This window comes from Lacerta agilis, chromosome Z (genome assembly GCF_009819535.1).
Source record: "Lacerta agilis isolate rLacAgi1 chromosome Z, rLacAgi1.pri, whole genome shotgun sequence".
Taxonomy (NCBI): Eukaryota; Metazoa; Chordata; class Lepidosauria; order Squamata; family Lacertidae; genus Lacerta; species Lacerta agilis.
This window is the reverse complement of record NC_046331.1, coordinates 3,576,743-3,600,763: the sequence shown is the minus strand read 5'-3', so window position 1 is coordinate 3,600,763 and position 24,021 is coordinate 3,576,743. Positions and strand designations below refer to the sequence as shown.

The 24,021-nt window shown below is 45.4% G+C and overlaps 1 protein-coding gene across 1 annotated transcript in view; it reads right to left on the bottom strand.

The window, feature by feature from the left end:
* Positions 1–261: 261 nt before the first annotated feature.
* Positions 262–24,021, bottom strand: part of MEGF9 (multiple EGF like domains 9) — a 70,051-nt gene continuing 46,291 nt past the window's right edge. Inside the window, exons 2-6 of the mRNA XM_033137732.1 lie at positions 21,605–21,809; positions 10,684–10,823; positions 6,968–7,111; positions 4,828–5,100; positions 262–1,133 (exon numbers count right to left, since the gene is read on the bottom strand). Coding sequence (XP_032993623.1) covers positions 676–1,133; positions 4,828–5,100; positions 6,968–7,111; positions 10,684–10,823; positions 21,605–21,809 — 1,220 coding nt within the window. The 3' untranslated portion in view covers positions 262–675. The remainder of the gene's footprint in view (positions 1,134–4,827; positions 5,101–6,967; positions 7,112–10,683; positions 10,824–21,604; positions 21,810–24,021) is intronic.

Sequence of the window (24,021 nt, the reverse complement as noted above, 5' to 3'; positions counted from 1 at the left end):
GGCCCAGGGGCCAGATCCAGCCCAATCACCTTCTAAATCCGGCCCACAGACGGTCTGGGAATCAGCGTGTTTTTACATGAGTAGAATGTGTCCTTTTATTTAAAATGCACCTCTGGGTTATTTGTGGGGCATAGGATTAAGTTCATTTTTATTTATTTTTTCAAAATATAGTCCGGCCCCCCACAAAGTCTGAGGGACAGTGGACCAGCCCCCTGCTGAAAAAGTTTGCCGACTCCTGCCATAAATTATATGACAATGGCTACATTTCAAAACAAGAGTTAAAATCAGGTATCCAGTGTTTCAACATAGCTTTTGACTGGCAATGAGATGACGTCTTGGTATATGCCTTCATCATTTCATACAAAAATATATTTCAAAGCAACTCCATTTTTTTAAAATACAAGTTTATATCCATAGTGGCAAGGATGGATTTTGATGGGAAACAATGAATTGAATACAATCTGTAAATTTACCTGAAACTCCTTTATTATCTCCAGTGTCCAACACTGTGTGTGTGTGTGTGTGTGTGTGTGGACCCCACAGCCAATGCTGGGAAAGTTATCTAGTCCTCTTGCCTGGAACGCTGGTGTCATTGACTGGTGTCCCTCCCAACAGGCACTGCACTGGTTTGCTTCACTTACAAGATTTTGAAGTAAACTCTCAACCCTGGTTTTGTTAAGCCTTGTAGTTATGCATGGGAGTGGCCAACGCCAGCTGGCCATTGGGTGCCACTTCGTTACCATCGTCCTCCAACAGGCCTGAGACATCAGCATTGGGGATGCTATCATGGTAGCTGCTGAAACTGATGTTGTCCTCCTTGAGCTCAATGGTCCAAAAGGGAGCATTCAACTTCCTGTTCTGATATTCGCGGTACGTGTAGACAGCACCCACAAAGCCCATCAGCAGAACCACAAGGATAATAATGACAGTAAGGATGATGATATTGAACTGGGTCCATGATACATCAGCTAAAGTAGAAGTACTATTGTCGGAGGAACTGATGGGGGAAACTGTCTGTACCATCGAAGGCTGGGGTAACGTGCTGTTGGTGGCTGTTGTAGAGTATGACGTTGATACGCTGATGTTTATAGTCGGAGGAGTGAACGCTCTGCCTTCGGGACCAGGAACATATTCTAGAGAATTTTTTTAAAAGGCAAATATGGCAAAGTGAGTGTATTCTTCTTATTATTATTAAGCATCAAACACATCCATTAACCCACATCACAGCAAGTCAATAGCATTTCCTGGCCCATTTTCCAGTAATTCATATTTGCCAATTCAGAAAGGGCAAAACAAATACAGGATGGTTTCCCATCTTTTAATCTAATAAAACTTATCAAAATGTAGCCACTATTTCACTATCACGAATTCTAGACTTTTACTTCTCTATAAAATATCTCCCTCCCACACCTGTCACCCAATTTATAACCTTTCAATTTAGAGCTACTTTGGGAAGAATATTGGTTTTGAAAAGCAGCATACAAGCTGACATTAAATAATAATCATTTTTAAAAGTGTGTGTTCTCAAGTTTCTGGGATTTGTCATAATTTTTTGGTACATCACTCATGTTTTGCTAATGAAATAGATTCTAAAATGAAATAAACCTCAAGAGATCAAGTGACAATGGAAACCTACAAACTTCAAAATAGTATTCTAATCTACATAAGGCATGGATTTCCAAGGACACCCACACCAGCTTTAAATTTTAGCTCTTAAATTCAATTCACATTTCTGATGTGTTTGTTTGTTTGTTTGATTGTTCGTTTGTAAGAATATCATCACTTTTTTCTGGGTGGAAAGGTAGGGGAACTCACCACAAAGTTAGTTAGTTAGTTTATGGTAGGCCCAGTCACAGTGCCGCCACCCTACACCCCACCCCCAGGCAGTGGCTAAATGTAAGATCATAGAATCATAGAGTTGGAAGGTAACCAAAGGTCATCTAGTCCGACCCCTGCAAAGCAGGAACCTCAGCTAAAGCATCCGTGACAGATGGCCATCCATCCTCTGCTTAGAAACCTCCAAAGAAGGAGAGTCCACCACTTTTTGAAGGAAACTATTCCACTGTTGAACTGCTCCTACCATCAAAAAGTTCTTCCTGATGTTTAGTCTCCTTTCTTGAAAGTTGAAACAATTGGTTTGGGACCTGCCGTCCTGAGCAGGAGAAAGCAAGCTTGCTCTATCTACTATGTGATAGGCCTTCAAGTATTTAAAGATGGTATCATATCTCCTCTTTACCAGGCTAAACATACCCAATTCCATCAACTGTTCCTCATAATGCTTGGTTTCTAGACCCCTGATCATATTGGTTGCCCTCCTCTGCACACGTTCCAGCCTGTCAACATCCTTCTTAAATTGTGGTGCCCATAATGGGACACAGTATTCCAGGTGTGGTCTGACGAAGGCAGAATAGAGTGGGACTATTACTTCCCTTGATCTGGACACTATACAGTACTTCTGTGGATGCAGCCTAGAATAGCATTAGCTCTTTTTTGTTGGGACATCACACTGTTGACTTATGTTAAGCTTGTGTTCCACAAAGACCCCTAGATCCTTTCACATGTACTGCTAGTAAGCCAGGTGTCCCACATCCTATATTTGTGCATCTGGTTCTTCCTGCCTAAGTGCAGAACCTTACTTTTGTCCCTATTGAGATTAATTTTGTTAGCTTGCACCCAGTTCTCCAATCTGTTACGGTCACACTGAATTCTGATTCTGCCTTCTGTGGCATTAGCTACCCCTCCCAGTTTGGTGTCATCTGCAAATTTGATGAGCATCCCCTCAATTTCTTCATCCAAATCATTTATAGAGATGTTGAACAACAACAGGCCCAGGATAGAACTCTGCGGCACCTCTTCTGTTACTTTTTTCCAGGATGACGAGGAACTTAATGAGTACTCTGGGTTCAGTCAACCAGCTACAAATGCACCTCACAGTTACCTCGTCCAACGCACATTTTACCAGCTCCCTCATGAGAATATCATGGGGGACTTTGTCTAAAGCCTTACTGAAGTCAAAATATACTATGTCCACAGCATTCCTCTGATCCACCAAGCTTGTAATTCCAACACAAAAAGAAATTAGGTTCATCTGACATGACTTATTTTTGAGAAACCCATGCTGGGTCTACGTAATCACAGCATCCTTTTCTAAGTGCTCACAGACCGCCTGTTGAATTATCTGTTCTAGGACCTTCCCTGGTATTGAAGTCAAGCTCACCGGTTGGTAGTTACCCGAGTATTCCTTTTCCCCCTTTCTGAAGATGGGGCCAACATTTGCCTGCCTCCAGTCTGTAGGGACCTCGCCTGTTCTCCAAGATTCATCAAAGATCATAGACCAGGCATAGGCAAACTCAGCCCTCCAGATGTTTTGGGACTACAACTCCCATCATCCCTGACCACTGGTCTTGTTAGCTAGGGATGATGGGAGTTGTAGTCCCAAAACATGTGGAGGGATGAGTTTGCCTATGCCTGTCATAGACAAAGGCTCCGAAATTACATCAGCAAGCTCCTTTAGTAGCCTGGGGTGCATCTCAGCAGGCCCTAGAGATTTGAATTCATTTTAAATAGCTAGGTGTTCCATTCCCTTACTTCCTCTTTCCCTATCTTGGGCTCCCTCCTTGCATCATTTATTCTGTTATCACCGGGTTGGGCATCACTTTCCTTTTGGGTAAAGACAGAGGCAAAGTAGGTGTTGAGTAGTTCTGCCTTCTCTGTCACTCAATAGCATTTCTCCGTCTTCCCTACGCAGGGGACCTACCATTTGCTTGTTCTTCCTCTTACTTTGGACATAACCAAAGAAACCTTTTAAAATTATTTCTACCCTCTCTTGCAACCCTGAGCTCATTCTGAGCTTTAGCCAGCCTGACTTTCCCCCTGCAACTGTTGTCTGCTCATGTATACTCCTCCTTTGTGATTTCCCCTTTCTTCCATTCTTTATACATGCCCTTGTTAACTCTCAGTTCATCTGTAAGCTCCTTATGCAGCCACACTGGTTTCCTTAGATGCCTCCCACTTTTCTTTCTTGCATTTGGGCCTTCAATCTTTTTCCTTTAAGAAACTCCCATTGACTCCCTTCTCTTTGAGTATTTCTAACCATGGGATCACACCCAGTAGCTCCTTCAGCTTTTTGAAATTGGCCTTCATAAAGTCCACAGTGCATATCTGACTACTCTCAGCTTTACCTTGCCTGTGTATCATGAAACTCAGGAGAACATGATCACTTCCTCCCAAGTTTCAGAGCACTTCCACTTCATTGATCAGTTCCTCTCTATTGGTGAGGACCAGGTCCAAGACAGATGATCCCCTTGTTACTCCTTCCATCTTCTGGGAAATGAAATTATCAGCAAGGCAATGGAAGAATTTGAATATCCTTTTGAATATCTCGTAATCTGCTCTAGGAAAGTGCCATCCAAGTCTTCAGTCTGGCTTGGTGGCCATAGCAGACACTTGCAGTAAGGTCACTGTTGTTTCTCTCCCCTACAATATTTACCCATATACTCTCTATCAGCTTTTCCATGCTCCAGGTCATGGATTTCTTCACAAGTACACACATCCTTTACATATAATACTCCTCATCCTCTCTCCCTGCTGGTCTATTCCTTCTGAATAGATTATACCCATACATACATTCCAGTAATGAGTCTCATCCCAGCAGGTTTCAATAATGCCTACTAGGTTGAATTTGCCATCCTCTACTAAAAGCTCCAATTCATCTTGTTTGTTTCCCATATTCTGTGCATTTGTGTAGAGACAACTAGTTGCAGCCAAAAGCCCTGAGAATTGGAGAGGGTCTTTAAGCTAACGTCAAGTGGAGAAAGCAAATTTTACCTTTCTTGGTGCAATTCGCGCCTTCCAAACGTTTGGCGTAACCTTCCTGGCACTTTTCACAGTGAAATCCTGCCGTGTGGTAAAGGCAGCCAAGGCATTCCCCTGTGTCCAGCCTGCAGACTCTGGGTGACCGCGCTGGGTCGACATTCCCATTGCACTGGCATTTGATACAAAGGCTGTCAGAGCTGTAGTAGCCAATGTCACACTGGTTGCAGTGAGCACCGCTGTAGCCAGGGCGGCACTGGTCACAGGTTGGCATGCGGTGACCGGGCTCTACAGGGGAAAGAACACTAGTTATTTCCACTGATGGAACTTGCCACATGGCCACCCTAAGAACACAAGCCTAGCCCTGTTTTGTCTTCTTATTGCATTCCCCCACCGCCACCAATTCAGTTGTTATTGTTGTTGTTGTGGATTATTTTTACCTTGGTTTTGAGGAGGGGTCCACTGCTATTTCAGTGGGCCTCCTAACATAACTGTATCTGCAAGAACGCGGCCATTTATTGTGGCAATGTCAACACTTTGGAACTAAGCCAACATCCTGTTTTCAGTGACCAAACATACACCTCAACGGGAAGCCAACAAGCAGAACTTGAGTGCAACTCTTGTGATTCCCAGCAACTGGTAGTGTGAAAGCTTTGGAATTGGGGGACTCTGAAGCTTGGCTCCAGACCTTTACTCCCTGAGCAGCTGAGCCAGCTACTGTACTCAGAGGAGGGAGCCACAGGTACCCGTTGAGGCAGCTGTTCAGGAAACAGTGCAACCAAAAGAGATGGCCAGAAGTGGGAACTGCAGACATAGTAAGCCAGCCTCAGCCTTTCTTACTTAGATGTCTGCCACAGCACCTCATCATACAAACCTCCAAAGCTTGCTTCTCTTCTTCAGCATGAGGAATTGATCCCTTTGGTAAGCACCAAGTTGCCACCACGCTGTAGCTGCCACCTGCTTCCATTCCCCATTTTCCCACCCTACTCTTGATGGATTGTTTAAGCCCGCGCTCAATCCACAGCTGATCTTCCTCGCTTGGCTTTCAAGCCAGCATTATGCAGCAGTTAGAAAAAGGTCAAATGGCCAGGGATTGGACTAGGACCAGGGACTTCAAATCCCCACTTGGCCCTGTGTGGTGACCTTGGACCAGTTACTGTCTCTCGGCCTAAAATACCTCACAGGGCTGTTGTGAGGACAAAATGGGGGAAGTGTGGAAAGAGAAGCATGCATGTCGCCTTGAGATCCTCGGTGGAAAGATGCTTTGTAAATGTGGGAATGATACGCCTACCCCTAGCATGCCCCATGTGATCATTGCACTTTGCAGATCTGCATTCCCATAACTGTTTTAACCGCAAAGGTCACATCTAGCAAGGTGAGATGCATTTACCTACAGCCTAGCTTGCTATGGCATGTTAGTGAACCCTGGCAGAATTCTCCTGGGCATCATCACTGCCTCTGAACAATAGCTAGTTCTGAAGGGGGCTGGAAGAACTGGCTTTCGAAAGTGCCTACACAAAATGCATGCAGGGCTGACACTTTCTCCCTGGGTAGTTCCACAGAGCCTCCAGCCTCAAGAGCACTCCACCTGTGAATTCCATGCTGCCAATGGCTATTAGCCACAATGGCTATGTTCTGCCTGCACTGCTGGCAGTAGAATGCAGTGGCATAGCAGGGGGGCACAATGGCAGTTTCCTTGGGTGCAAAGTTGTTACGCGGTGCAAAATTTCAACACCTGATGCTGCCTCAGTAGAACTGTGTGCTTCCCCATGCGAACCAGGAAGTGACCTCTGCAGAAAATGGAATGACTCTTCCTTTCTTATCTCTGTGGCTGTAATCTCCTAGGTGAGTCAGGAGCTGCTAGGCAGTTGAATGTGCATGCGTACTCCATCCGTTTCCCTCCCTCCCAGCCCCCTTCTGTGTGGCCCCAGACGCTTGCCACCCATGCTACACCACTGGTAGCATGTATCTGAATACCTGTTGCTGGGAAACACAAGCTGTCATACTTTCAAGGTTACCACAGACATCTGGTTCACCACTGTGGAGACAGGATTTTGGACTAGTTGCTCCACTGGCCTGATTCAGCAGGGCTCATCTGGTGTTCTTATGTTGATGTACCACAGTGAAATTCTACAATTTTAGAAAACCATCTTACTTATATGACAGCTGCCAGAGGACACTACAGGGGAGCAAGGGCAAAGAAGACACTCGTGGTGTCGTGAACCACTTCGGTAAAACTGCCCCTTGCATTTCTCGCAGGAAGCGCCTTCTGTGTTCCCTTGACAGTCCAAGCAAGTGCCTAGAAAACAAGATAAATGCAGAAATAAAGACAAACAGCTCTCTGAAGCAGTGGGTGGGAACTCAAAATGACACAGTACCTTGCTGGGAACCACAAAGATAGAAGTAGGACCTGCAACAAAATGTTGCAGCAAGGCACACTCCTGTTCTGGATACCCTGTTCTATTCCACACCCCTGAAAAGACAGAATTCTCTGCCTTCATTGGGCGGGGATTTTGGGGAGGGACGTTCTTCCCCCATCCAGGATTTTGTGCTGCTCCAAACCATAGGTTTCCCCTAAGCCTACTGCTACTTCCCCCTCTTGTACACAGATGGTGACATTTTGGGTACATAAGGAACAATGGACCCAGTCACGAGGATGAGCCAATCTTTAGCCAGTTGCTCACCAGCAGTGTTGCCAAGACCATGTGAGGCTTTTGGTGGAGTTGTGTTGGGGCTTTTAGTGGGGGAAGATTCAAGGTAGAGGAGTACAAAAGGTCTCCTGAAGAAAAGCAGGTAGCCAGTTCTATGACCCCACCACCCCACCCTAGCTTTGGGCTGTGTGGACTGCAGAATCTGGATTGCGTCTAGAGCAGGCTTCCTCAACCTCGGCCCTCCAGATGTTTCTGGCCTACAACTCCCATGATCCCTAGCTAGCAGGACCAGTGGTCAGGGATTATGGGAATTGTAGTCTCAAAACACCTGGAGGGCCAAGGTTGAGGAAGCCTGGTCTAGAGCAAGGTGACCAGGGTGGCAAGGGGTCTGGAAACCAGGGGTTGTAGCCAATATTAGTCCTACTGAGCATAAATACATTGCAATTCATGGACACCGCTCATGTAGGTTCATTAATTTCAGTGGCTCTACTTCAAGTAGAACTGGCTTGGATGCAACCCCAAGTCCAATGAGGAACAGCTGAAAGCTGGGCTATGCTTAGCCCAGTAAAAAGGAAAATAAGCAAAGAGACTTGAGAGTGGCCTTCAACTACCCTGACAGCTGAAAGCAATGGAGGCTGGTCCATTAGGGCCAATAGGGAACTGTCCCACTAACAGCTCAGGGGGTATCGCTGCCTAGGAGCTTCATCTCCTGCTTAGTGTCAGTGTTGCCTCCTGTAGAACTCACCAGGAAAGAGGACATATACCTGTCATTGGCTCTGGCTCTATTTACTGTTGGCAGGACCCAGAGAATTTAAATCACTATTGGAGCAGATGCTGGAGATACCTTGTACTGAACCAGAGTCGCAGCTCAATGGTGGAACTCATGGCTTGTATGCAAAAGGTACCAGGTTCAACACCCTGCATCTCCTGGTCAGGCAATGAATTGTATGTTCCCTTCTGGGCAGCCTTTGGGGTGGAGAGCAGGCCAGTAGTAAGTGGAGAGACGCATGTAAATATTGCCTTTGTACCGTAGGCTAGCTTCCACATGCACACTCACACACCCCTCTCCATCCTCCACCCTGATAAGCAAGAGGCGTAGTCAGAATTCAAGGGCACATCAGAGGCAGACCAAAGCCCCCAAGGAGGCAAAGAAGGGCCAGTGAGCAATGTGACCTGGTGGGAGGGGGTGTCAACTGGGGGAGTCCAAGGGCCAGGCAGAGAGGCCTGGAAGACCACATATGCCCCCTGGGCCTGGGGTTCCCCACCCCGGATCAATACTATCTGCACATGGCTCTCCAGAGTCTCAAGGCAGTTTTATTTCCTGGCCCTGCCTGAAGATGCCAGGGATTGAACCACAGACCTTCTTCAGGCAAAGCAGAAAAACGGTCTTTACTATGGAAGCTATGTCCCATCTACTATTGTATTTCAGACCATAATACCCTTATGGGTTTTCTGTTGTGTAACAATGTTCCTCCCACTGGGAAACAGCTTTATGACAAGGGGCACCCAGGTTCCGCTTCCCCTCCCCCCCAAAAAAAATCCTTGTCGACACAGGGAAGCTTTGCATCGGCGGCGTGGGGTTCCAGACTAACATGCAGGAAGGCAGACATGTCCACTATTACTGTCACTCATTTGTAATAACGAAAAGTGCCTCCATGGTGTCTCAATAGCTGCCACAAGAGGGCAGACAACCCACATCTCTAAAGTTCTTGATTTTTGTTAGCACTGAGCAGACATACAAAAGAAATCAGATGGTGCCATAAGGCGGTCTATCCCAAAACATAGTGTTGGGTGAAATTGTTCTGACGTTCAGCCATGAGTGCTGCTGGCATTAAGTTTAAGATTTCATATATTTTGAAATCTCACTTTACTGCAGAATAAGAAAATAGACTGCTTAGTACTCAACTATCCTAGACAGAAACAGAAATGTATTGAGAGTCTAAGGGTGTAGTCTTGCTCAGGTGCATAATAAGAGGTTCTCTAATCCCATAATGGTCAGATCACTACATAACATTTGAGGTTTAGTTTTGCTTTTGAGTGAGAAACAGTATTTGAAACACCATTATTGCCATGCCTAAACTTTCAAGATAAGAATAAGAATAATTTATTTGTTCAGCTTATTTACTGTCTGTTTCCAATTTATCCTCACAACAACCCTGTGGTGTAGGTGAGACCGAGAGATGGCGACTGGCACAAGTTCACCACCCGGTGAGTTTCATGGCTTTATGTGGAGCAGAACCCTGGCACCCCAGGTCATTACTCCAACACTCTCACCACAACACCACACTGGTTCTCATAGGTTGGGAGAATATCACCAGAGATCCTTGGACTGAGCCCAGGAACAAAGGATATGGCCTCATATTGACCATTGGTGCATCTAGGTCAAGCTATCTATACCAGGAGTCCATGGGTGGGTTTCAATGGGTTCATGAACCGGGTGCAAATTGTAGGCAGAATTGTGTGCCCATATGTTTATGTACATTTTTCTGGGAGGGGAATCCATAACTTCCATCAGATTTTCAAGGGAGTCCGTTACGCCCCCCTCCCCAAAAAAGGTTAAGAACCATAGCTCTAAACTGAGTGGCAGCAGCTCTGCAGGGTTTCAGATGGGGGACGTTCCCAGTGCTTTTTTCAAGAAGGTACACCACTTCTTTTTCCTCCACCACGATCTCACCACCGCCACTTGCCTGTCCATCTGCTTGCTCCCTCACCCCTGCACCTTTGCCACTTTCTTCCCCGTCGCTGCTTCCCGAGGCTGCAGGCACAACCTTGCAGAGGTGCTTTGACACGACCTGGAAGGTGCTTTGCCAATCATAAAAAGGCCATGGCAAAACACCTCTGAAAGGCCATGCCTGCAGCCTCAGGAAATGGAGGAGGAAGAGGCAAGTGGGGGGGGGAGGAAGAGAGCAAGAGGGAGGGCAAGCAGCAATGGGGATGGTGGGGGCATGGTGCTGGCATGGTTCATACTGGCACAAATATTTCTGCACCTATAATCTGCAGGCAAAGCGGCTGCCTCTACCCCTTAGCTACAGCCCTTCTGTGCTGAAAATGTGGGTATTACAAGTAGACAAGAGTCCTCCTCTCTTCCTCTCTGAAATACTGGAGGATACACAACTGGATTGTGATGCCGTCTTGTTATTCTTGATCAGCCTCAACAAAACCCCACCAACCTAACCCAGGGCCACCAGAAAGCATGAGTCTCTCCCCCCCCGCTTTTCACCTGTCAACCGATCACAACTCGCAGAATGGTTGTTACACCGACAAGGTTCACAGGTGGTCCCGTTGAACAGGGAGTAGCCTTCCTGGCACTGGGTGCATTTGGGGCCATCTGAACCAGCTTTGCAGCGACATCTTCCAGAGCTGTTTAAAAACAAACAAGAACAGAGGCGATGTGAGTCAGGGAAGGGGGAATGATGGGAACCTCTTCGGTACAAGGCTATTTCAGTGAGTGAAAGTAGCATGGGAGGGAAGCCAATTCAGCATAGAGATAGCAAAGGCTTCTAGATGCTGGGATCTACTTGTCCTTTTTTTTGCTAGAAGCCCTAACTCCAACGACAACAACCAGGTCAGAGAATCATACAGCTGACAGTTCTCCTTGGGGTCAGCTAGTCCATGGGCACGGAACTCTTTTCAGCCCAAGGGCAATAGGAAGAACTGGCACACCTTCCACAGACTATTTTTGACTGTTGGGCAGGTGCTGTTATGACATCAGGTGACAACCTCAGCTCCCAAGTGTTCGTTTGCTAGCAGCATCCTCACCTGCCCCACACCTGACATCACATGTCAGGTGTGGGGCAGAGAGATGTAGTTTTGGGGAAAGTTAGGCTCATGGGTTAGAGCCCCCCCCCCTGCTTGCTGCAGGAAAGCCAGTGCTAGAGTTTCTCCAACAAGTGGCTGCCTAACCATCAACAGCTGGGTAAAGTTGGATGCAAAATGGCAGGCCAGTAGGCAGAGCCAGTCAACTACTCCATCCCATGTGCCATTGACAGCAATACCTTGCACATAAAAGCACAACTGTGCATCTGCACTGCAACAGAGGAGGGGTTTTTACATGAAGTGCAGAACCGGAAATGAGGTCACAGGTGTCCTCATTATACACCTTTAGTGCCAGGTGAAAATGTTCCCCTTCCACCAGGCCTTTGGCTGATTGATATCTATGGCCTTTAAAATGTGTTCGTGGGAGGGGGGGGGTTATTGGTTGTTGCTGTTGCTATTATTATATGTATTTTATATTTTATATTTTTATGCTGTAAATCGCCCTGTGATCTTTGGAAGAAAGCTGGCATATAAAAATTCTAATAAATAATAATAATACTCAAAAGTAAATCCTATAGAGGCCAATGGGACTGGTTTCCAGGTGAGCATAAGATTGCAGCCCAAATAGTCATCTATGTATACATTCCCCCTGCATATTTAAATCTCTTTTCCCACTCTCAGGCCAACCCAGGGTCTTTGCACAACCCCCATCCCCGATTTTATGCCTCTTTGCTGATGCACGGCAGAAAAGGAAGTTATTAAACTTTTTAAAGGGGGGTCGAGTGCTGGATTTATTGCCCCTCTGGCAGGATGTTCAACTCGATACAGATGGGCCGGGTGTGTGCAATAATTAAAGCTTTCAAGCAAGGCAAGAGGTTTTGCCTCTGGTCAATAAAGCTTCATGAAAACATCCTCTTTCATAGCTCTCATATTGGAAAGGTTCTAGAAGGCTTTTCCAAGAAAAGGTAAACAATTTAAATGTGCCCAAACCACACACACAGAGACCCTGCTGTTAAGAAGCTGATTATGGAGTCAAAGAGGAGAAGGAGAAGGAGAAGGAGAAGAAGTCTGGACATTTCCCCACCGCCCTTAAGACAGCAAACTGAATTCACTTTCCAAGCCAAACTTTTTTCTTATTTATTTTTAATTCCTTTCCTTTTTCTGCTTGGATTTTCATGTATTGTTGCTTTTTTTTCCTTATTGTTTCTTACTGCATTTTTCTGTACTGTTGCATTTTTTTGCCTGCATATTTTATTGTTGCATTTTTACCCACATATATTTGTCATTTTAATGTGCATACATTGTTGCATTTTTTTTACCATTGCCATTTTAATGTCTTTTTATTACCTTATACAATATTGTGGTTTTAAAATTGCTCTAAGCTTTGCTGAGTGGTGCGGAGGAGCTAGACTGAAATTTCTTTATCAGTAAAATAAATAAAAAAATATGGCTACTTTATTTCAGATTGCATGAAGATTCCAACACTACCTAGCTACAAAGCACAGTCCCACTGCCTGTGCATAACATCCCTGTGCATAACAAATCACTTGCTAGGAATGCAAGAAGGCAGCTACTTCCCCTCCAGCATATGACCATCACAATCAGCACTGTTTCCATTCTGCTGCACTTCAGTTTCCACCAAATACTACATTATTCTCCTTGCTCAATCAACTGATTGATTTTTAAAATTTGAAATCATTTCTAAACCGCACATATATATTTTTTAAAAGCTCTTACGTAACTATTCACACAACCTACATCAGAGCTTTCCAAACTTTTCATGTTGGTGACACACTTTTTAGACATGCATTATTTCATGACACAGTAATTCAGTTTTAGTAGCAAACCAGAGGTTAAACTAACCCCCTTTTAAGAATGCAGGGAGCATTTGCGCAACACACTGCAGCTGACACACAAACGTGACACAACACACAGTTTGGAAAGCTCTGACTTATGTAACTTACCTTCATTCCAATGTAAGGGAAACATCAAACCAATGTTTTTCAAAAAACATTAATAGTGTATATTTTGTGGACTTAAAAACCCACAAAGTTGTCAGTCAATCTGATTTATTTGACTGATTTCCCTTCCTGACCACAGACAAGTGCACGAACTGCAGCAAGTTCTGCTTCCTTTGAAGTTTTTGTCAAAATTCTCCAACATCCCTGTCAATGAGAACCTCAAGAGCTATGCTCAGGAAGAGTTGTCAATACAGGGCTGCAAGGACAATGGGTCTGATCTGGAATGAGGCAGGTTGAGTGCATTTGCAGCCTCCATGCAATCCAGATCAGAGAGTGTGTCTCACCCATCACTGTGTCTCCCGTTAATGCTGAATGTGGCTTTACGGAAGACAAATTCTGTAAAATAGGGGCTGGCCCTAGTAAGGTGGGGGAGCTGGTGTGTATGCCTGTGAGCAATGACCAAAGGAGGATTCTCTCAAGTTCAAGGAGGCAACTGTTTTATTTCTGCTTCACATACACTTCAGTGCTGCAAGAATAGCGGACTCTCAATAAATCAGCCATGGAACCCGCAAGACGGGGAAGCGGACCGGGTGTGATGTTAAGAAATGCACACCTATTGCTTGGGTATACCAAGGGAGGGAGCGAGGGAGGAAGGGAGGGAGGGAGGAAGTCTTCCCCCCCCCCTACATCTCTTCTCTTAGAAGGATCTCAAACAACCCATTCAATAAGATTTAATGACTGAAACTTAATCTGCCTCCCCAGTCTTACAAAACAGTTCAGCAAGTCCACAGAAAGAGGACTTGTACAAGAGGGTTCCACAGGGAAAGATCACCATCTATATTCACCAACCTTTAAACTGAGCTTTAATGTAAACATCAGAACCGATATGTTGATTTTCAGGCCAATTAATCTGGATGTGAGATGGGAAAATCAAGAGGGCAGAAATGCCTATTAGCAAGAAAGGGTGCCGGGGGGTGGGGGGTGGGTTCAGTTTCCCATTGCTCCTCCTCCCTGGCCCTATCTTGACTATTTGAAACCATCTGAATTTAATAACACCTCCTGTGTTCTGACGAAGTGCTCCCCCTTCCCAAGTCCCCTTGCTCCTTCCGCCCCCAACATTATGCAATCTCAGCAAAGCCCCCTTTGTGGTGTTGGGGGTGGGCCGGGGGAGGGAAGGGCAGGGAAAAAAGGGCAGCTTTATTCCCAGAAAACACTGGGGCATTGTACACATAACATCCCCCGCTTTGTGCCACTGAATGGAATCCGTCTGCCTGAAATCTATCGGAGGAACCCAAATACTCAAGAACTCTAAAAAGGCATTTTGTGAAATGTCAAAGCACCAAGCGTGTCTGGTCAAGATTATGATGCCCCACACAGTCGCGTTCTGCCGTTCTGGGCACAGGCCCTGGCAGGCTCCTGGACCAGCTCATTGTCCATGTGAATTCCACTATGCGGATTTTCAGTGGACAGGGAAGAAACAAATACATTCATATTATTATTATTATTATTATTATTATTATTATTATTATTATTATTATTACCATCATCAAGCCAGATCAGAAGAAGAGAAAAGCTCTGCACAGCCTGTACAACAGCAGGCCCTTCAGGAAAAGCAGAGTAATTTCAAAATATGTGGGTTGTATCCAACACTAGACCTACTCAGAGTGGACTCGCTGGAAATAACAGGAGCTGCAAACTTAGGTCTTTTAACTTCAGCAGGCCTACTCTGAGTGGACCCCAGCTGGAGACAGTCCTATGGGCGAAATTCAATGTTGCACCATTACACTCATTCTATTAGTGCAAGCCTTTCGGCTTGCCAGTTGGAAGGATCCCCTCTCTATTCCCCACCCCAGGGCTGTTCTAGAGGTTCTCCTAGGCTCCCCACCCTTAGAGCTGATTTGGAGTGTGTGCAGTGGTGGGCGGGGGGAAGCTGAAAAGGCCCCATTGTGCTAGCAGGATTTGTTGCCCTAGCTTCTGCTGGCGCAACTATTTACAGTATATTCTGGCGTATAAGACTACTTTTTAATCCAGGAAAATATTCTCAAAAGTCGGGGGTCGTCTTATACGCCGGGTGGAAAATCTGTGGTTGAGTATATCTCAAACTCTACATTTTAACTGGGAAAGTTGGGGGTCGTCTTATACGCCGCAATATACGGTAGTTCATTCTGGCCCCGAGTATTACTAGGTTGATTAATAGAACTGTAGAGGTGAAAGGGATCCCGAGGGTATTCCAACCCACCTTCAATAAATGGTCCCCCGTCCAATTTGAAACTATACTGGACCCTGCTTAGCTTTGCTCGGGATGTTGCTGCTGTTCCCCTTGGCTCCATCAATTAAAGTTGGATATATGGGTAATATAACATTTCTGAAGCAAGAAATATCATTTCGCTCTTCTGAAGGGAGGCGCTCAGGTGGTGTTTCACTCCTGCTTGTAAGATCTTTCAAGATGGTGGAATAGTTGCAATAGTTGTTCGCCCCACATCTAACAACTGCACTGCTTCCTTGAGACCATCCTTCTCCCTGACAGCAGGGGGGCTATCCTCATGGGAATGGGACACAGTGACAAATTCCTTGCTAGTGGATGGATCGGTTCCATCTGTGCAAGGGTCCATGCACAGCAAAGGAGTTTGACCTCTATGTGCATGTAGAAACACAGGGGTTGGAGAGAGCAATCATTTATTTGGCCAAGGGGAGAGGGAGGAGGAACCATAACTGCACATCAATGCTATTCCAAAAAGAATAAGAAGAAGCTTTATACACACACAAATTAAAATTTCATTCATTTTTGTTTTTAGTTCAGCCACACAAACCAATCTCTTTTTTTAAAAAAAAAGCAACAACAACTCAGGGTGCAATCTGTCCCTTCCCATGGAAGAGGCAGGCTGGAGGGTCGATGGAGCTGGACTCTCCCCCACCCACTTCCTGTCTGGGTCTCGGTCTCAAGGGCACTTGCGCACAAACAGAAGCAAATTTTAAAAAAAACTATTCATTTTCCACAACTGCCCTACTTGCAGCTGAGAAAATTTAATTGCACTGTGCAAAGACGCAATTTACTTGGGGAGTGGGTGAGGCCCTGTTTGCTGAGGAACCAGAATCCTTGGAGCCGAGTGTCAGGGACTGGCTGGGTGAGGAAGAGAGGTGGCAGCCAGTGGTCCAGGAGTCACCTGTGGGGACTTTGATGGGACAGGGAGGAATTATCAGCAGAGAGTGAGGGTGAAGGGGAGAGGCTCAAAGTAGCCACAGAGGCTGTGTCTCCTGCTCTGCAATACAGTCCTGATTCGGCTCCTTCCCCTCCCTCACTCTCAGCACAGGAACCAAGAGTTGAGAAAAGTCTAGAACAATTAAGACAAGCAGAGTCACAGCGAGGAGGTTTGTTTGTTTGTTTGTTTGTTTGTTTGTTTGTTTGTTTATACCCGGCCCATCTGGCTGGGTTTCCCCAGCCACTCTGGGCAGCTTTCAACCGAATATTAAAAACAATATAGCATCAAACATTAGAAACTTCCCTAAACAGGGCTGCCTTCAGATGTCTTCTAAATGTCAGGTCGTTGCTTATCTCTTTGACCTCTGAAGGGAGGGTGTTCCACAGGGCAGGCGCCACCACCGAGAAGGCCCTCTGCCTGGTTCCCTGTAGCTTTGCTTCTTGCAGTCAGGGAACCGCCAGAAGGCCCTCGGTGCTGGACTTCAGTGTCCAGGCTGGACGAAGGGGGTGGAGACGCTCCTTCAGGTATACAGGACCGAGGCCGTTTAGGGCTTTAAAGGTCAGCACCAACACTTTGAATTGTGCTCAGAAACATACGGGGGAGAAGAAATAAGGGGGGGGAGGGACAGGAACTTTAGCTTCTGCAACTGACATGCTTATCTGATGGATATGCCGTGTGCTGACTCCTTGGTTACTGAGCAATAAAGTTAATGTACCACAATCACTGTGCCTGGTTCTGCTCACAGCATCGGACAACATGGGCTTTTCTGGCAGCCTGACACGAAGTGGGCAAAGCACTTGAGTCCGGGCGGGCTGAAGGAAGGTGAGCTTAGGAACACTTCTCCTTACCAGATTACACCTCTCATCTTCCTTCCCAACCGAAACCAAGGTTCAAGCAGATTTAGAATCACAGAATTGTGGGGTTGGAAGGGATCCTGAGGGTCATCTAGTCCAAACCCTTGCAATGCAGGAATCTCAGCAAAGCATCCCTGGTGGCCATCCAACCTCTGCTTGAAAACCTCCAGTGAAGGAGAGTCCACATCCTCCCAAGGAAGCGAAACAGCTCTCACTGTCAGAAAGTTCTTCCTGGTGTCTTTGCATATGTCCTCTCCCTCCATCAACTGTAATCAAGCTTTAAAACAGGGGGCAGGGTAAATACTTTGGGCCTGAGGGCCAAATGCAGACCCCCTAGGCCCTTTAGTGTGGCCCTTCGAACTCTCCTCAAGATACAACTCTGCCACCGCGGGCCCTCTGTCGGGGTGTGCTGCAGCTGCGGGTGTGATTCCAGGGTGCATCTGCAGCCACAGCAGGCCCCAAAAGAGATTCTGCAACGGAGGTGGAGGCCCCTGTGCCTCATCGCCGCCACAGCACTGGAGAATGGTGGCGGGTGGAGTCTGAGCAGCATGTGCGTGTGCAACGTGACGTCATGTGACGTCATGTCGCATGTGCCACTGGGCCCCCACAGTCTGGGGCCCATGTCAGTGCCTCTGGACTGGAGTGTGCCTCCTGCCTCAGTGAGTATCCAGAGTGAGTGTAGAAACTATCCGACTGCACAAAGGCAAAATTTACATGTTCACCTTTGACCACCGGCATGTGGCCCTCAGAAAGTTGCACAGAAGGGGGTGTGGCCCTCGGGCTGAAAACGGTTCCCCACACTTGATACACGTAAATTGCCTTTGCCCTCGTTCTTCCCAACTGTAATAAAGCCTTTCAGAATTCGTATAGCTGCAAGGTCAGGAAAGAATCCCACCCACCTTCCCCTCATTATTTGCTTTCACAGAATCAAAGAATTGAGAGAGTTGGAATGGACCCCGAGGGTCATCGAATGCAACCCACTCCAATGCAGGAATCTCAAAACACAATCCACCATCCAATTCTAAAATCATACCGGACCAGACCCTGCTTAGCTTTACTAACAGTTTTAATGCTCCACAACCAGGAGGAGTTTTGATAGTTGTTTTAGCACCACAACACTGTATTTTAATTGTTCTAATCAAAGCCACTTTGAGTAGCACATGAGCATTAGGAAGGGCAGGGTATAAGTCTCTAAAGCGGTGATATAGTGGAGCGAGAACAAGGACACAAATGCAGTTCCAGGAGCAAGGAATATGATGTACCAGGGCACTAGGGAACAGCTGGACTCCCCTTGCTCTGGGAAGTGCATAAGGTGATAATGAGGCTTTCAAGTTTCTTTATGACAAATTTGCAAAAAGTCAGAGAATGAGAAATATAATCAAGCTGCATCTGGATACCTCTTTCCTTTGATGGGTTTCCCATTTCGTGCTAGCAGAATAAACGACACTTACTGGCAAGATAGTTTGTGCTTCTAATTAAAATGTGGATATTTCAGGTTTTGTAAAACTCAATGTGCTTTTCAAGATGAGCCTATGCAGTTAGAGGTGAACCCCACCAGGAAGTTTGGCACACGACTGCAGATTGCTCATCCTAATAAACTGGATATTATATGACCTCATTCTGCTGCACTTTTTTCGGGGGGGGGGGAGATAATAATGGATCAACCACTTCTTCTTCCTGTGGACTCTTCTTGGAGACGTGGTTATAGGGCATGACATTATCTCCTGCACATCAAGATTTACAACTACACTGAAGTTCAAAATAAACGAAAGTCTGCACGATCAACAAATAGATTTCTTACCTGCCTCTCACCATAATGTGTGGGAATTACAAAAATACTGCATAAAAATCCAGTATCAAAATCATTTGAAACTGCTTACAGTCAGAAGAATGGGGAATAACGACGGAATCGGAAACCTTTCCCAAAACCTTTGCATCATAATAATAACTTAGAGAAAAGCAATGACAAACCTAGACAGCATCTTAAAAAGCAAAGACATCACCTTGCCGACAAAGGTCCGTATAGTTAAAGCTATGGTTTTCCCAGTAGTAATGTACGGAAGTGAGAGCTGGACCATAAAGAAGGCTGATTGCCGAAGAATTGATGCTTTTGAATTATGGTGCTGGAGGAGACTCTTGAGAGTCCCATGCACTGCAAGAAGATCAAACCTATCCATTCTCAAAGAAATCAGCCCTGAGTTCTCACTAGAAGGACAGATCCTGAAGTTGAGGCTCCAATACTTTGGCCACCTCATGAGAAGAGAAGAATCCCTAGAAAAGACCCTGATGTTGGGAAAGATGGAGGGCATAAGGAGAAGGGGACGACAGAGGATGAGATGGTTGGACAGTGTTCTCGAAGCGACTAGCATGAGTTTGGCCAAACTGCGGGAGGCACTGAAGGATAGGCGTGCCTGGTGTGCTCTGGTCCATGGGGTCACGAAGAGTCGGACACGACTGAACGACTGAACAACAACAACAATAACTTAGACTAATGGGATGTAGAATAGAAGACATATGCATCAGGTGTGAAAGGCCAGATAAAGAAGGGTACCTCCAGCATACAATTAAAGCTATACAATGAAGGTGCAGGACACACCCTTGTGGGGAGGGAATGCTTATCTAATTATCTTATTCTGAAAGAATTAGTAGAAAATGTGGCTTGTCTAACTAAAAAAAAAAACCAACAACCCAAAACATGCATCTCCTAACCATAAAAAGAATATAGAAAAGAGGTGTCAAAAGATGTTGAAATGAAACCTGGATAGTGTACAATACAAAGGAGATTCCACTATAAACAGACATGCCGCCTCTCACTCTCCCCATAATTAGTTGGTCCAAGCCGGCGTTTGATTGTAGCAGCAGCAGTGGCCATACATCACAGCAGCTTGTCAGGTCAATGTTCATTTCACGCCTCAACCCAATCCTCAGGGAAAGGATTGAGTTTCCCTCTCACAAACTGCATTCTCTACCACACAGACTCTGTTAATAATTAGCTTATCAGGGTGGTGCGAGTGATAAGACTCTTTTGGTCAAGGATGCATGACAAACAATACATGGCTCCCGCTGATGCTCAGAGTGCAGCTCCTGTCCCCAGATTTTGATCACAGCCGTATCAACAAAGAGTTATAACAGGCATAGGCAAACTCGGCCCTCCAGATGTTTTGGGACTGCAACTCCCATCATCCCTGGCCACTGGTCTTGTTAGCTAGGGATGATGGGAGTTGTAGTCCCAAAACATCTGGAGGGCCGAGTTTGCCTATGCCTGTTTTAGCTCAACAGACTGATTGTAATTTGGGTTCAGGGCCAATGTGTCTTTCCAAAAGGAGTCCAGAGTGACAATTTTTTTGTAAGGTACAAATCACCTTGTATGGTACAAATCCATTTTCTCTGTCATTTTTTATTGGTCCCACCTCAAATCTTTGCAACTTCTGCATTCAAAATAAATAAAATAAAAATCCTGAAGGTAATATTGTCCTTACCAACTTTGTTAAGTAAGATTTTCTCTCCCAACAGTGGCTTTCCTACACAGGTGAAAAGATGTACTCAAAAGTTTTGGCTCCCGAATGCCACAAACCCAGAAGTGAGTGTTCCGGTTTGCAAATGTTATTTGGAACTCGAACGTCTGATGTGGCTTTTGATTGGCTGCAGGAAGCTGCTGCAGCCAATCGGAAGCCACACCTTGGTTTTCAAACATTTTCGGAAGTCGAAAAGACTTCTGGAACGGATTCCGTTCAAGAACCAAGGTATATACAGTGGTGCCCCGCTAGACGAATGCATTCGTCTAGCGGAAGCCCGGTTCGCAAGACGAATTTTTGAATGGGCTTGCCTCGCAAGACAAAAAAAAATTTTTCGTCTAGCGAAAACCGCAGTTTGCATTGCCGCTTCGCTAGACGAAAAACCCGCTAGACGAAAATACTCGCAGAATGAATTATTTTCGTCTAGTGGGGCACCACTGTACTCTACTTATTGTCTACTGAGTGTTGATATTATCATGAGGGCGTTATTGTTGTTTTTGTAAGTCATATGCTTACGTTGAAAAAAAAATCAATAAAATACCTACATATAAATTATTAATAAGTAAGATTTCCGCTCCCTACAATAAGCTTCAAAAGCCTCCACTGGGGATTTTTAAGCAGAGGTTGCTGGATTGCTAGCAGTCAGTAATTCTTTAGCCGTGGTTCCTGCATTGCAGGGGGTTGGACTAGATGACCCTCAGGGATACTTTCCAACACTACAATTGTATGCGGGGGGGAGAGAATAGGCATAGCTGCACAGCAAGGAAGCAAGCCTTCTCTTGGACACCAACAAACGGTCAAAAGGGAAAGCACAAAGACGGCGGTGGGTGATGCTCACGTCACCCCATTCCTTACTTGTCGCAGGACAGGGATTCGGAGCCCTCGGAGTAGCAGCCGCACCAAAGGCAGTGCCCACTTGTGGGGTCCGGGTAATAGCCTTCCCCACACCCTTCGCAGTGCAGACCCACGTGTCCTGTCCGGCATTCGCACTGCCCTGTCGTGGTGTTACAGTCGCTCAGGCCAGTGCTCCCAACGGAACTGCAGTTGCAGATGATGAAGTCTACAAGAGGGATTGAAAAAGGAAAGACAAAAGGAATTAAAACGGAGATCTCTCACACACACACACACGAAAACAGGTTCACATTAATCATTTATTGGTCATGCAGGCTGCCCATAGAGTAAATTAACTATATCTCCTGGGACAAGAGCTCAGCAACTTTTTTTCTTTTTTTTGCCTGCAGGTATTTTTGTTTGTTTGTTTTCAAAGGTTTTATAAAACCTGTGTCAGATCCTGTAGGTCCTTGAAGAGCACCTTGATATGAAAGAGGAAGTAGAAAATTGCATCACACTCCTCTAAGTTCCTTGTTATAAACAAAATCTGCCCTTTGCAGGTTCTCCATCGGTAGGAGAAAATAACAGAGGCCAACCAGAAAATACTGAGAAGCAAAGCAGCTAGTAAGCCTTTTCTTTATTACACCTGTTGCTGAAAATAATAATAGGAGAACTTCTTAAACCACAACTGACTTTTTTGTACACAATGGCATTGCATATCCATCTACAGGTGAAACTCGAAAAATCAGAATATTGTGGAAAAGTCCATTTATGTAAGCAATTGTTTTCATTAGCTACTGGAGTTTAATATATGAGATAGACTCATGACATGCAAAGTGAGATGTGTCAAGACTTTGCTTGTTATAAGTGTGATGATTATGGCGTACAGCTGATGAAAACCCCAAAGTTGAAATTGTTAATTTGGGGTTCTCATCAGCTGTACGCCATAATCATCACAATTATAACAAATAAAGCCTTGACATATCTCGCTTTGCATGTCGTGAGTCGATCTCATATATTAGTTTCACCTTTTAAGCTGAATTAATGAAAGAAATGAACCTTTCCACGATATTCAAATTTTTCGAGTTTCACCTGTAAGTTCTACTGTAAGTTAGTACAGTGGTGCCCCGCTAGACGAATGCCTCGCTAGACGAAAAACTCGCTAGACGAAGGCATTCGTCTAGCGGAAGGCAGCCCTGCAAGACGAAAACGTCCGTGGGGCTGCCTCGCAAGACGAAAATTTTTCATCTTTTTTTTCGTCTAGCGAAAGCGCGGCTTGCATTGCCGCTTCGCTAGACGAAAAACCCGCTAGACGAAAATTTTCGCAGGACGAATTATTTTCGTCTAGCGGGGCACCACTGTAATGCCCATTATTTTCAATGGGACTTCTCTGAACAGAACTAGCATTGGCTAAAATGCCATGTTTATATTTCATGTGTACATGTATAAATGACATATTTTATTCCTAGTAAGATTATTTATCTTTTTTGGGGGGGGGGTGAATTTTTAGTAGTAGCGCTATATTATCATTGTGTTTAGTAGTAATAGCATTGGAGGGAACAAATAGCCTTTTTCATTTGAAGGTAAGACTTTCCATACAATATTAATCAATATGCTTTACCAACAAGACTCACTGTTCTTTTTTAAAAGGAAAAAATCTGACCCCTTTTTTCATTTGGAACCTTTATGATTTTTGTACCTCTTCTTGATAATCCATTAAGCTTTTCATTTTCTACCAGATAATACATTTAAAAAACGAACAACTGGTGGTTTAACTGGGCAGTGCCTTTGAGCTCTTTCAGATCCTTCCAGGACATTCTTCTTCCCAGCAATTCAAGAGCTGTCCCTACAATCTAGCAGCAACTCATGAAAGCAAGCTGCCCCCCCCACCCTGGCTCCCCGCTTTAAACATTACATGTCATCAACTTGTCTTGCCAGCAGTGCATAAGCTCCTCAATAAATGATGATCACAGGAAAACCTTCCAACTGCTGACAAGGCATCTTAAGAAACTGAAGGCAGAAACAAACCATTCCCTAAATTCCCTAAATTCACAAAGTCAATGAGATCATCATCAGCTCATATCTCCTCCAGTGGCTTTCTCATAGGCACAACTGCATCCGGTTAAGCCCCAAGGAGCTCAGGGCACTGTGTATGGAATCTATGGGCGCTATTTTTATTTATATTCAAGAAACTGAAGACATTGTGCACATAGGTCTTCACCCACCCAAGGCCTCATGAGAGCCAACACCTAGGCGCAGTGATGGTCAAACTTGGGCCTCCAGCTGTTTTGGGACTACAATTCCCATCATCCCTGACCACAGGTCCTGTTAGCTAGGGATGATGGGAGCTGTAGTCCCAAAACAGCTGGAGGGCCAAGTTTGGCCATCACTGTCCTAGGGGATGAGGGGTATTCAGCTCCCCCAATAAAATATTTGAGGGG